Source organism: Hippoglossus stenolepis, chromosome 7, assembly GCF_022539355.2.
Source record: "Hippoglossus stenolepis isolate QCI-W04-F060 chromosome 7, HSTE1.2, whole genome shotgun sequence".
NCBI classification, from domain to species: domain Eukaryota; kingdom Metazoa; phylum Chordata; class Actinopteri; order Pleuronectiformes; family Pleuronectidae; genus Hippoglossus; species Hippoglossus stenolepis.
In genome coordinates this window covers 6,552,652-6,566,836 of record NC_061489.1, presented here as the reverse complement: position 1 = coordinate 6,566,836, position 14,185 = coordinate 6,552,652, and the positions used below count along the sequence as shown (strand labels likewise).

At 41.5% G+C, this 14,185-nt stretch overlaps 1 protein-coding gene across 2 annotated transcripts in view; it reads right to left on the bottom strand.

The window, feature by feature from the left end:
* il1rapl2 (interleukin 1 receptor accessory protein-like 2) overlaps positions 1-14,185 on the bottom strand; it is a 381,416-nt gene that overhangs the window by 116,665 nt on the left and 250,566 nt on the right. For both annotated transcript variants that reach the window (XM_035160565.2, XM_035160566.2), the window contains exons 5-6: positions 11,346-11,532; positions 10,688-10,841 (exon numbers count right to left, since the gene is read on the bottom strand). In XM_035160565.2, coding sequence (XP_035016456.2) covers positions 10,688-10,841; positions 11,346-11,532 — 341 coding nt within the window. The remainder of the gene's footprint in view (positions 1-10,687; positions 10,842-11,345; positions 11,533-14,185) is intronic.

The window sequence follows — 14,185 nt, the reverse complement described above, 5'->3', positions numbered from 1 at the left end:
CCTACCCAGCGGACCGTGCGTGTGCTTCATCTGTTTACGTTTGCTTAAGTATTTGTGTGCGTGTCTCACACAGATCACACAGAATTACAAACTGCATGTTGATGAACACACATATGCAAACGAATACACAGACACACACACACACACACAAAGACGAAAGAGCAGCAGGCAGAAAACACAGCATCATAGAAAAGTTCATTTAAGCCTGGTTGACAATGTGGGTATGAATTCATGAACTAGCACTACGAGCCTTTCTTCATATAATATTCAGCTCTGATTTGTTTACAACTGTAAATGATTAACTCTAAATGATTAACGTTGCCTCAGGTCAAACTCTGGCTCTGCAGTGATTACTATTATTATTCCTATTAACAAATAAAGATGCACCATCGGTGTCAACAAGCAGCAACTCCTGCCCAAGTAGGACGTTACTCATAATAATAGTGTATTTGTCCAAATGAAGTTTTCTGTTTTCTATCGTTTGATCAGGATCTTTGCCATCACGCACAGATTTTGAACATTTCAGAACTGAACCGGCTGAAAGTAACATAACAAGTAACAGTGAGGTTTGGTGAAAAGCACTTCCAGCTTGTTTGTGTCCCACTTGGGTACAGACGAAAATGTCGCATCTGTCCAACCATGGGACAGATTGGTAGACATTTTTAAAAAATGAAAGGAAAATGACACGAATCCGTAAAGATCTTGAAATAAGATCAAAACTGTTCTGTGTGTGTGAGAAAATCTTAATTCACAAGTGCCACGGAAACAGACCTAGTGAATACATCCTGACGTACATGAAACATGTGACAAAAACCTTTACTTAAATGTTTTGCTCCAATAAAGAGACTACAACCAGCTGCAGAGGACAACATTACATCCGTGTGTAAATTCATACATAAAACAGAAATGCCAAATTCCATCATGTTCCCTATATTAGTTTTCACTGCTTCACCAGCTGTCTAATCATCAAATTATAAATAATGCAAAACACAGAAAATGTTTGTTGGCTGATTTGTGCTGATGCTTGTGGTGAACTGAATGTAACCTGACCAAAGGTAATGGCTTCATCCTGACCACATATTTTTTTTTTCATTTTCATATTTATTATTTTACAGTTAAACAGGATCGACTCAGTTAGAACTGGTTTATAGCAGGTTCCTGTTCTGCAGCATATAAAAGACAAAAATCACATAAAAAATACAAAAACAGAACTAAATCAAAACAGGGACTTCAATAGCGATGACGACAGTTCAGACAGCTACACAGACATTTAGAGGGGAAGGACCTAAGTGGTATGAAATAACCAGTATAAGATACATCAGTGGTTGTGGGTCCTGCAGCAAGTGTTTGTAGCCTTTTTGAAATGTGTAACAGATGTTAATGTTCTAATGTGATAGGGGATCTTATTTCAGGGTTTAGTGAGTGTGTGAAAAAATGATCTCTTATAACTGCTCAACTTTAATTCCTGCATAACTGAGCTTATGGCCATGGAAGGTGTTTTATTTCAAACTCGGTTTATATTTGCACATGAATTCAAATGTTGTGAAAAGCATTGCAAGCGGAAACCAGTATGTAGTAAAAAAAAAAAAAAAGGCCCAAACGTTACGCATTCAGTCTAGAGCATAGATCCAAGGATATCCCAAGGCTTCGAACTGAACAGCGTTGTAAACACAAGAGATTACCCAGCCCCTCCGATGTGTCCCCTCAGGTGCAGCAGTTAATTAAAAGCTGAATGTTTAAAAAAAAAAAAAGTAGAAGCTTTGAATGAAGCACATCAAGAGCGTGACGTTTACAACACGTCCTCCCTATTGCAGGTTCTTCCTCAGTCTATATCCAGCACTTCTTTTCTGCAGCGAAGTGTGTTTTGCAGGAATCAACATTATAGCCAGCAGCTGATCTGGGGGCTCCGCCTGTGTCTTTACTTTAATCTCCATTTAATGTTGAAAGCACGGCAATAAAAGCTGCTGCCAAGAGACACAGACCTAACTGCAGGATCAAGGACCGAGATGTTTTTCCAAGGCCTGGCACACACTGACAGATGTCTCGGGGGCTGCTTTTTACCGACAGTTATTTACAGTGAAGGCGTGCTGCTGCTGGAGATAGCGAGCTGAAGTTGAAGAAATCCCTGATTTGACCGTGTGAGATAGATGGATCCTTTACACAGCAAATGATGCTGCTCAAATGCTGAAGTACCACGGCACAGTAAATCCTCAGCAGCTAGTCACATGTCAAAGATGGATACACACTATATATATATATGAATATATATACATGCATGTACACTGGCAAGCATACAAATATGCTGTGGGTAATGAGGATTGGATCTGGGCTGGGCAGAGAATTGGCCCCAAGCTCAGTATTTGTATAAATGTGGAGAGGAAAGAGGCTGACAGAGAGAGTCAAAGGTCTGAATGTGGGAGAGTGTAGAGAAGGAGCGAGGAAAGAAAGTAATAAGAGTCAGAGAGATAGTCTGGCTTCCTAAATAGGACGAGATAAATTGGCCTCACAGCATTTTGCGTGTGGAGCTTCCAGCTGACACACACACACACACACACACACACACACAGAGAGAGAGTTCTGCTCGGTTCATTCAAGCTTATATTACATCCCCGTATGTTAGTTTGCTTCCCTGCTCATTTCTGTAACTTATCTGATAACAACAAGAAACAACACAGGGCTGACATAGGAGATCGGTAGCGTGTAAGAGTCCAGCAGCTTGTTCAGGCAGCGAATAAAACATTCGTGACTTATGGTCCTAATTTGTTGTAAGAGTAATCAAACTCATGCCTTATAAGGCCTCATTATAACGTTCACTGTTTGCCTCATGAGGAAATAACAGAGACTTTCTATAAGCGAACATGACAATCTATCGTATAGATTTGGTCAGGTGATATAAAACATCTCTTTGAACACATTTACAAAACGTTCAGAACAGATCTAGTACAGAGATTAACATTCAAGTCCTGAGAGAAAGTGAAGTACAAAAGCATTTCATCTTTGTTTCCCTTTACATCCCATTTACCTGCTTTCACTGCCAGAGTGTGATCTTTTCACTGTTTCAACTTCAGTATAAATTGTTCATATATATGAACAGAATTCAGCCTGGAAAACTCATTGTACAAGAAACATTTTAAGTTGAAAATCATCATCATGTATTTAATTTCATCAGGCACAAGACTTCTCTAGCACACATGCTATGCATTTTCCTGTCACTGGATATCTTTTATATGCTCCATTGGGATTTTGGACAACAAAAAAGCTGAACTTTTTACTTTCTACGTTGTAACACTCCCATCCTTTGAGCCATTTCTCTCTAAATAATCCGTGTTAAGTCACGCTTCAGGTACAACCTGAGCGATGTTCCAGGGAGACAGCTCAACACGGGGACCAACCAAAACTGTTTCCTTTACAGTGTACGCTGCGAAAATGTGTAAGAAAGGCTGTGATTCCACCTTTCCACTGTTATCTCCCTCCACATGAGCGTAGATGAAGGCAACTCAGAAAATGTGGTGCTGAATTATTCCATGGCAAATGAAGCAGTGGCTGCTCATATCAGCTCCGCTGAACAAGAGGAAGCTGTACGTCTGAACCACCGGCACGAAGAGCAAGATGAGCAAAAAAAAGGCCTGACTCTGGTTCTGGGATTCAAAATGTAAGAGATATGAAACAGTAAAATGTAAGAGAGTGTAGTCGCTGAAGCTGTATCCACTTTCACTGCACGCTGCTTATCATGGTACATCACATTATGACAGACTGGAAGGTCACTCAGTGTGTGTGTGTGTGTGTATTTGTCATAGAAAATAAAAACATGCATATTGCACATGGCACAACAATGAGTGCAATAGCAGGAATTTGCAACAAATCAAAGAGACTGAAGCTCTCTCCCATGAGCGTGCGCACACACACACACACACACACACACACACATACACACTCACACGCACACGCACAGTGCACAATTTGTATTTGTATCTTAGTGAGGATGCTCATTGACATAATGCATCCCCTAGACCAGGGGTCACTAACAGGCGGACCGCGGTCCGGGTCCGGACCCAGAAGCCGTCCCGTACGGACCCGGACCTACAGCCAAAACAGAACGTTATGATTTAAAACCTGAAGGGGCGCTTCTATTTGTAACCGGCGCAGCTTTTGTAGTCTTTACGGTAGTGGTTTAGCGGATGAGAAACGCACGGACCAATTGCATGCGAGTTAAGCCATCCCACGTGATACTACTCAGCCAATCAAGTCTGTGCATTCCAGGCGGTAAACATTGCGACTCTACAGTGCAGACAGATGAGAGAGTTAGAGGCAAGTTACACATGAAAAGACGGTAGAAAGAAAAAGACAGATAGAGATACAGGTAGAGAAAACAAAGTGAGAGATACAGAGGAGTGAGACGGAGAAAGGGAGAGAAACAGAGGAGTGAGACGGAGAAAGGGAGAGAAACAGAGGAGTGAGGCGGAGAAAGTTGAGAAACAGAGGAGTGAGACGGAGAAAGTTGAGAAACCGAGGAGTGAGACGGAGAAAGGAGAGAAACAGGAGTGAGACGGAGAAAGTTGAGAAACAGGAGGGAGAGACGGAGAAAGTTGAGAAACAGAGGAGTGAGACGGAGAAAGTTGAGAAACAGGAGTGAGACGGAGAAAGGGAGAGAAACAGAGGAGTGAGACGGAGAAAGGAGAGAAACAGGAGTGAGACGGAGAAAGTTGAGAAACAGAGGAGTGAGACGGAGAAAGTTGAGAAACAGAGGAGTGAGACGGAGAAAGGGAGAGAAACAGAAGTGAGACGGAGAAAGGAAGAGAAACAGGAGTGAGACGGAGAAAGGGAGAGAAACAGGAGTGAGACGGAGAAAGTTGAGAAACAGAGGAGTGAGACGGAGAAAGTTGAGAAACAGGAGTGAGACGGAGAAAGGGAGAGAAACAGACGAACAAAGTGGGGGAGTGGGATATAAGAGGGGAAGAAAGTGATTCTAAAACTGTTCAATTGTTAAGATGTGTTGAGATTTATTATCTGTAAAATTGGTTGAGACTTTTGAGTCAAGATGTGAAACAGAAAAAGGGAAATTCAAGCTTTTGCTCCCTTTATTTAATTTTTCTGAAGTTAAGCCCTTTATTTGAACATGCACAATTTTCACATTTTATTTATTTTCTCTTATTTTGAAATGCAGCCCTACTTTTAGTTAGTTAATGAGAGAACATTATACATATCTGTAATCATACATATATGTTCAGTTCTTTGTTACGTGACAATAAATATTGTCCAAAAGTTTTTGAATCGTACTGAATTCATTTGATTTGACAGTCAGGTATTTAGTACATGCAGATGTTGATAGAACTACTAGGCTACTTAAATATATATCACACTAAATAGTTAGACATTATGATCTTCCGGACCTTTGCTTCAAGAAATTTTCTCTAACTGGACCTCTTTAAATTTTAGTTGAATACCCCTGCCCTACAGAAAGAGATGATGTGACAAATCAGACATTCTATTTTTGAATGATATATTTTTTAACTGTCTGGACAGTTTCTGGAGTTTACTTTTCATATATGCAAAACACAGCAGGATATTATCCAGGTCAGATGTGTTCACAACAGCAACAGGGATCAGAACATTATTGAAAATATCCAGGTAGAGCAGCAGGAGGCAGGACATGACGTATGACGTGTTTTTTTTTATGAGCCCATAGACACCGAAGTTGGCCCCTATTGCTAAATGCTCTTGAATCTTGTCTTTCTTTCCAAGTTTACAACTTTGTTTGTGTTTTCTACATGTATGGTTCCTCATTTTAATCCTGGGATATTTATATTGTTCCAATTTTACGTCTGTCGCCTGTTACAGACGTCATCAACACGCTCACCCGCTATCTTCTCCAGCTGTATTTTCACAAGGACTAACTTGGGGTCTGGGAGGAAAAGTTCCAGAAAATGTCTGGAACAACAGACAAGTACATTTGCTTTCTCAAACACAGCCCCTTGGAAAGATTTCAGGAAAATGTCTGGATTCCAGTGCATGTCTGAAACACTCGTATGAGTGTTTAGCTGCTTTCACATACAAAACAGAACTGGAAGCAGTTTGTTAAATAAATCTTCATTTTATTCTACTATTATTGTATTGTTATATGCAGATTTCTGCATTTTCATTGAAATGAAGATAAAATCCGTTGCTGCTGCTTCTTTGTTCGGTTTATTGGCAGGTGTCAGTCAACCAATGTCAAGGTGCATACTACTACTTTGCATTTATCACATAGGGCAATAAGAGATACCATGTGATAAATGCAATAGAATTAGTTGAACCAACAAGGTGGTCAAGGTGTATATTACCACATGGCTTTGAACTAAAGGCCAGACTAAAGGCCATTTGCTATGACCTTTAACATGCCTTTGATGAGTGGTGGTAATATCCTAAGGTGTTGGTTGCCACTCGCCTATAAACCAAACTAAGAAGAGGATTAATTAAGAAGAGCTTGCAAGACTTGCAATAAATAGATACGATTTTAGTTTCTGAGTTTCTTAGAAGATTCAGCTTCACAATGGATACATCTACTGAATTGGAGCTACCCGACATAACAGTCAAAGCTATTCGGCCGCACATTGACAATGTCTTCACCAAGCTTACTGCGGACGAGTGGAGGCAGTTAAAATTAGGGGCACCGAACAATGCCACAAAGTTTCTGTTGGCAGAACTTGTCATGAACATGACATCGACTGTGTCCTCCGAACTGCTAACGACTCTTGGATATGACGGCATGTCCGTGACTGTAGAAAAGGTCTTGTCCAGTCTGGAAGAAGCACTCTGCCAAAGTTTAGCACCGGGCAGCTCAACCAGCTCTGAGAGTTTGGATCAATTCACAGAGTTGTTTGCAGAGGAGGTGACAGAGAGGGTCAACGCCAGCCTGCATTCCAACTCCACCAGCACACAATCCGCTGGACCGCCACAGTGTCACCAGACCACACCCAACAAAGTTGAGAAAATGGTCAGTTGTCTTTGCAAAGTGTTGAAGAAATCTGCTTGTGACATCGAGGGCTCGTTCAAGCCAAGACTGCGTAGTCAAAGGACATTTGATCTTTTAAACAAGCTTCCTCGGGGTAAAACAACCTCAACCTCTTCACGCACTGACTCTTCATCATGCAGTTCTCGCTCTGACAGAGCATCATCCTCAGAATCATCAGTCCGCAGCAGTGACTATAGGACAAGTGAGGCCGTCCAGGAAATCATTGGGAAGGAGGTGAGCGACATCATCGAGCCCTTTGTGGATGAAATGTCCGAATCTGACCTGAGTGGGCTGATATCTGAATCTTCTCTGGAGTTTAAAGCTGCTGCAGATGAAATCTATCAGATAATTAGTGAAGAGGAGAGCGTCAGATCATCTGATTCGAGTAGAGGCTCCAAATCCTCAAAGAGCAACAAGAAGTTTTGGAAAGGAGTGGGGAAGAGGATCAAGAAGCTTTTTGCAAAGTTTTTGGCGACAGCATCGATGCTCAAGATGGGGACACAAGTCAGGAAGAAGTTCAGTAAGGAGACCCAAGTCCCGAGCAGTGAGTCAGTCAAGTCTCTGATGGAAAGTGTGGAGTCTCTGCTTCTGACAGAGACCAAGGACAGAGTTTCACCTGCAAACGCCCCCGTCCTTACCGATGTCCTCTATAGGTACGTCACAACTGACATTTTAGGGGCGAGTCCAGCTGAAGTGACGAAAGTGTCTGTTCCTAAGTCCCACAAAAAGATGTACGCGGACATAAAGGAGAGAGTGATCAATTTCCTGCCATTGATGAACTGGTGGTTCTCAAAACAGGCCGGTGTCTACACCAAGAGGGTGACCTCCGCTTTAATGGAGATTGAGCCCATCGTAGGATCTCCGGTCTCAGAGATCAACAGTGCAACGGAACGGGCAGAGCCCCGCAAAAAGATGTATGTCAATCTCGTCATTGACCAGTTCGTCACTCGAGTGTATGCAAAGTCCAAAGTGAACTTGTGTGACGAATCAATACACCTCACTCAATACCTGTTTGAAAAAACATGGCACGAAGTCCAAGACATTGACATAGACATGTCCCCAGATATAATCAATGTCCTCCACAAGGCTGTGTTCAAGGACCTGTGTAAGATGTGGGACAGTCCAGAAACGCTGCTGCTTTCCATTTATCGAAAAGAACCAGAGGTCGAGAAAAGAATTGCCGCATCTATGGAAAGCCACATGTCCAAAAACCCTGGCAGAATGTCCAGATTCTTCTCCTCTTTGAGCAGATTCTTTAAACGGTAGAAATGCTATTGCTTCAAATGAGGACGCGCATATACGTGTCTTCTACTAAAGGGGTGTGGATTCACTCTGGGAGCTCCAGTTTACCACATCCAAACAAAAAAAAAAGTCTGCATGAAATGTTTTCTTGAACCATTTTCTGTCACAACTAACCATTTTCTGAATTAAAAAATACTCCACTTAGTTGTGTCTGTTCTACCGATGTTTCACTAGATCAGAGGTCACTAACAGGCGTACCGCGGTCCGGGTCCGGACCCAGAAGCCGTCCCGTACGGACCCGGACCTACAGCCAAAACAGAACGTTATGATTTAAAACCTGAAGGGGCGCTTCTATTTGTAACCGGCGCAGCTTTTGTAGTCTTGTAGCGGATGAGACGGAGAAAGGGAGAGAAACAGGAGTGAGACGGAGAAAGGGAGAGAAACAGACGAACAAAGTGGGGGAGTGGGATATAAGAGGGGAAGAAAGTGATTCTAAAACTGTTCAATTGTTAAGATGTGTTGAGATTTATTATATGTAAAATTGGTTGAGACTTTTGAGTCAAGATGTGAAACAGAAAAAGGGAAATTCAAGCTTTTGCTCCCTTTATTTTATTTTTCTGAAGTTAAGCCCTTTATTTGAACATGCACAATTTTCACATTTTATTTATTTTCTCTTATTTTGAAATGCAGCCCTACTTTTATTTAGTTAATGAGAGAACATTATACATATCTGCAATCATACATAAATGTTCAGTTCTATGTTACGTGACAATAAATATTGTCCAAAAGTTTTTGAATCGTACTGAATTCATTTGATTTGACAGTCAGGTATTTAGTACATGCAGATGTTGATACAACTACTAGGCTACTTAAATATATATCACACTAAATAGTTAGACATTATGATCTTCCGGACCTTTGCTTCAAGAAATTTTCTCTAACTGGACCTCTTTAAATTTTAGTTGAATACCCCTGCCCTAGACCCTTATCCTAACCTTAACCATCACAACAAACTAACTGATGCCTAAACCTGACCTTGAAGTAATTTTAACACTAAACACACAAAAATCAAGTCTTAACCCTCAAACAGCCCATTTATAGTGGGTCAGAAAAGAGGACCAGTCAAAATGTCCTCGCACTTGAGGGGTAGAGCGGTCGTCCTCCAACCTGAAGGTCGGCAGTTCGATCCCCAGTCTTTCCCATCTGCCTGCCGAAGTGTCCTTGGGCAAGATGCTGAACCCTGAAAGTGCTGCTAATAGATGCACTGTATGAATGTGTGTGTGAATGGGTGAATGTAAAACTGTACTGTAAAGAGCTTTGAGTGGTCATCAAGACTAGAAAAGCGCTATATGAATACAAAACCATTTACCATTTACTCTAAGGTCTGGGCTCAAAATGGTCCTCACTAAGATATCGGTACAAGTTCACACACAAACACACACACCCACACACACGCTTATAACAGCAAAGTGCAGATGTTACTGACGAGTCAAAGTTAAGTCAGAAATAACTGGAGCTTGAAACAATCTCTGGGAATAAGACAAATAAACTCAAATCACAAACACACAACCCTGTGCCAGCAGCAATGTAAATGTCTTCAATTGTGTTCAGGCAGCTTTGCATTGTGCGTTCAAGGAAACTTTAAAAGAGCTGTAGTAATGATGAATGATGTATTGCTGAGTTGAGGCATCTGTCAAAATAATGGATGGAGTCAGTGAGAAATCCACAGTATATTAAAAGCTGACAGAGCACTTATTTCTGCCATGGTTTAACTCCTCTCTGTTTCTGAGATGGCAGTGAGTTTACACAAACTCATTCTGGATGGTTTAATGCACCTAGCAATCAGAGAGATCACATAGAAACTCAGGTATGTGGTCACTGTATTATTCACCAGTCGTGACCAGTCCTGACGAACTAATGTATCCCTGTATCCTTCACTCGTTTATTCACCCATCAGTGACAGAAACAATGTGACGTAATAAAGAGTCACCGTTTTTACCTTCAAACCACTTCAATAAGTCTAGGTCTCCTGTGGAAACTGCTCCACGTTAGAAATACAGCCATTGAAGTAAAGATTAGGATTTGAAATTTACAACCACATTTAGTCCCGTTCAAATCTTTTCCCTTGAAACACCACACTGACTGTGCTGCTGTCAGCTGCTCCAACCACCTTCCCCAAGCTGCGACTCCAGTTTTACTTTAATCTGTCCCCATTGAATCGTTACTTTTACAATCCGAGGGATGTGCCACCATCAGACTGAGCAGGAGGTTACTAAAAACCAGGGTCTGGTGATGCGGATGTGCTCACGTCCATTTTGCCACTGAAATATCTCGTCAGTGGCCAAATCCCATTTTCACCAAAGCAGCTCATCCTGCAGAATCATTTCAAAACTACAAACTGCAAGAACACAAGATATGTATTTTCCACTCGTTCATGCATGAGCTGTGTCCTACCTGTCACTTTGAGTTGTGTGGTCCGCCGCACCACTCTCGATCCATACTGTAACTCACAGGTGTAATTTCCCCCGTCGCCCTCCTCCACCTCGGGTATCCACAGGTGTGTGGTGTTCACCATGATGGAGCTCCTCCAATCAACCCGCTCACACTCCTGACGCACAGACAGAAGGGATGCGTTACAATCGTCTGGACATTTGTGTATAAGGAACTGCTCTAAATAGCTGCTTACAGAAAAACACTAAACCCCCTGAAAAATCTCCTAAAATTATCCAGAGGGGGTGTGTGTGAGAATGAGAATGTCTGAGTCACTTCCTCCAGACATTTTCCAGAGTTCCTCCTGCCAGCCACTGGGTAGAACCTCTGCAGAATGTCTGAGTGAGCCCATGTGAGAACACAGTAGAAGATTATCCGAAGGATTCACCGCAAGCAAGTGGGCACGTGCATGACCTTCTAACATGTGACAAATGGGAAAAAGAGGTGTCACACACGTAGACATCTTTGTGAACGCATCTGACCAGATCATCTCCTACGCTGTTCCTTGTGTGTGAAAGGCAAACTTGGGACAAAGTCCGGACCCGTCGTGGGAACATTTTCTGCAGTTCATATCTGAGATAGAATGTGTGTGTGTGTGTGTGTGTGTGTGTGTGTGTCATACCTTGTACCAGGTCATTTGTGGCTGCTTGTACGGAGCCATGTAGTCTTCGATATCAGGGCAGGTGACCATTTTGCTGTGAGTTATCTCAGCTTTCTCCAGGTGGCGGATTTTGCTGCTGAAGCACTTCCCCTCATCACTCTCCTCCACCGTCATCGACATGGACACTTTCATGCAGTATGTTGAGTTCCTGAAAGGTTTACAGACACAACAAGGAGAACGTGTCTTTATTATTATGTTCCTCTACTCACAATGTCAGACTTTTAAACATTACAATATGCAGAGCTCTTGAATTAAAAAGTGCATAAAAAGTGAAAAATCACCAATAAAATCTTAAATGGAAGTTGTGGCTTTGAACTTTGGCAGCATCACACATATTATACATATGTGAAGTGTATTTCTATGGCAAGTGCTCCAAACCACTTGTGTTTGTTTTGTGCCGATTTGTTTATCCATCCAACAGGTAATGACAACTGTGACAGGAGGGATTCAACACTGAGACATTGTGAATGAAACAGTATGTTTTCATGGAGACCATTTCACATCTTTGTGGGTATTCTGGTGAAATTATAGGCCCTTCTGACATCTCAGTGTTCCGTTGACAACAGTGAAACCAGAGGAAATTACTGGTTGTACAACCTTCAGCGCCAACAAACAAAACACACTTTTATAAGAAATTAAACTCTGTAAAGGCACAGTTTTGGGCAGGATACAGAGAAACGTCTTTTCCCTTTAGGGCCTGTTTCAGGTTTTACTAATGTAAACAGTGGCTCTGTTCTATCAGACTCTATCAACAACCAGCTCCAGTCATCATGAATTGTATTGTTTAAACTGTGACCATTTAAAATTTTGGGGTTAATCCTCATTTCTTCACTTTTGGGATAATTTCCGTTGTCAGTTGGTATTTACTATTGTAATGAATGAGTTTACCATTAACCCTGGTGTCATAACTATGGGCCAAATTTCAGAGATCAGTCTCGTAGTATAATATTTATTAACCCAATTCCATAGTATACAACAATAATACACAAAAAGGGACATTTTTAAAATAGGGGTTTAAACACATTTTCAATGTTGCACATAACTGAGGAATAGGGTTAAACCAATATTAATCTATTTTTGTGAACAATGACTATGTTACATGGACACCAATATTCTGACTATTTCTTTATTGTTAATATATTTATAAATATTTATAGAGTTGTTGACATGTTACAGAGCATAGTATGATTATGACTCACATCATTATGTCCTCTACACCATTACCATGTTATTACACCAGTTTATAAAACTTAACTTGAAATGGTTTAACTTACAATGTTACCGACACCATTTTAAATGTTTTCTTTCAAATTTTGCAAAAGGTAGTTGTGTTAATTATTTTACAGGGCACATCTTTATTGTTTAGTTTAAGTTTAATTGGCCTCATTAAACTCTTTGTACAAGAATCCCACCATAAGCGCCTGCTCAGGACTAACGACTGACTCTTAGTTAACCAGCGAGCAAACAGGAGGGTTTCGCTGCCTGAAGAGCAAAACATTTCACACAGGAGTCAGTGGTGAATCGATACAAAGCTAAAAAGAGAGTGACTATTTGACTGACATTCATCAGGTGCCCAGAGACACAACTCCAAATAAATGCTAATGTTGCTCCACGTCCGTTGGATGTGTAAATAGACAAGTGCTCCCTAGTGGCAAGAAAAATTAGAAATTATTCTTGGTATGGTACAATGAAGTAGATATTCATAGATACATATATTTTTGGGGGTCAGTGTAACAAGGACAGAGGGGAAGTACTTAGGGTAGATAGGCTCTGTGGACTGTGTAAGAACACAGTGACTTGTTATTTGTGTTGTTGCTTTACTCTTTTAATGATGATATTTGAAGTGTGACAGCACGTCCTTGAGACGGATTACCTCATGTTATCAACAGAACAAACTTTTGAGCTTGTTAGGATTTGTATGATGCAATGTGGTTTCAACGTCACTTTGGATTTGAAGTCTTAAAATTTGCTGAAGGTGATCGTAAACGTTTGTGTAGGTCTTCCTGTGTGTGTTCTGCCAAGTTCACCTCCAGACACAAAAGACCACATTGATCCCTCTTTCTTTCTACCTCACCCATGTGCGCGCACGCACACACGCACACGCACACACACACACACACACACACACACACACACACACACAGGACTCAGCTATTGTCCCCTTACCACAACCTCTCATCTAAGTGGATCAAAACCACTTATCCCATCAATGCTGCGTATGTGTGTGTGTGTGTGTGTGTGTGTGTGTGTGTGTGTTGTACAGGGGACGCAGGGTTTCTTTAGTCACTGACCAGGACCACTGAGCATTGAACTGGAGGCCTGCAAAGCCCTTTATCCGTCCATCCCTCAGTTACTCTCCTCATCAATCCATCTCTCGGCTGCAGCATCTTGTTTTCTCCTCCACTGATTCACTTACCTTTACCTTCTCATGCCCCCATCTCTCTGTGTAGCTCGCCCTCTGACACACAGATCATCCAGCCTTTCATGAACCGCTAACATTATTACCTCCGCCCAAAAGGTTATCTTTTCACCCCTGTCAGTTTGTCTTTTGGTTGGTTGGCTTGTTTGGTTGTATGTTTGCTTGTCAGCTAAATTTTGCAAAAACCACTGAACAGATTTCCATAACACCTAGAAGGAATGCGACATGGGCCGACCACAGAAGCCGTCAAATTTTGGGACAGATTTGGGAAAATTGGGCAGATCCATCATTACGAAATTAGAGTTTTTTCGACATTTCCCTCTACTGGATGATTACTGGATCTTGATCAGAAAAATTAGCCATATTGTGGGGACTGATATCT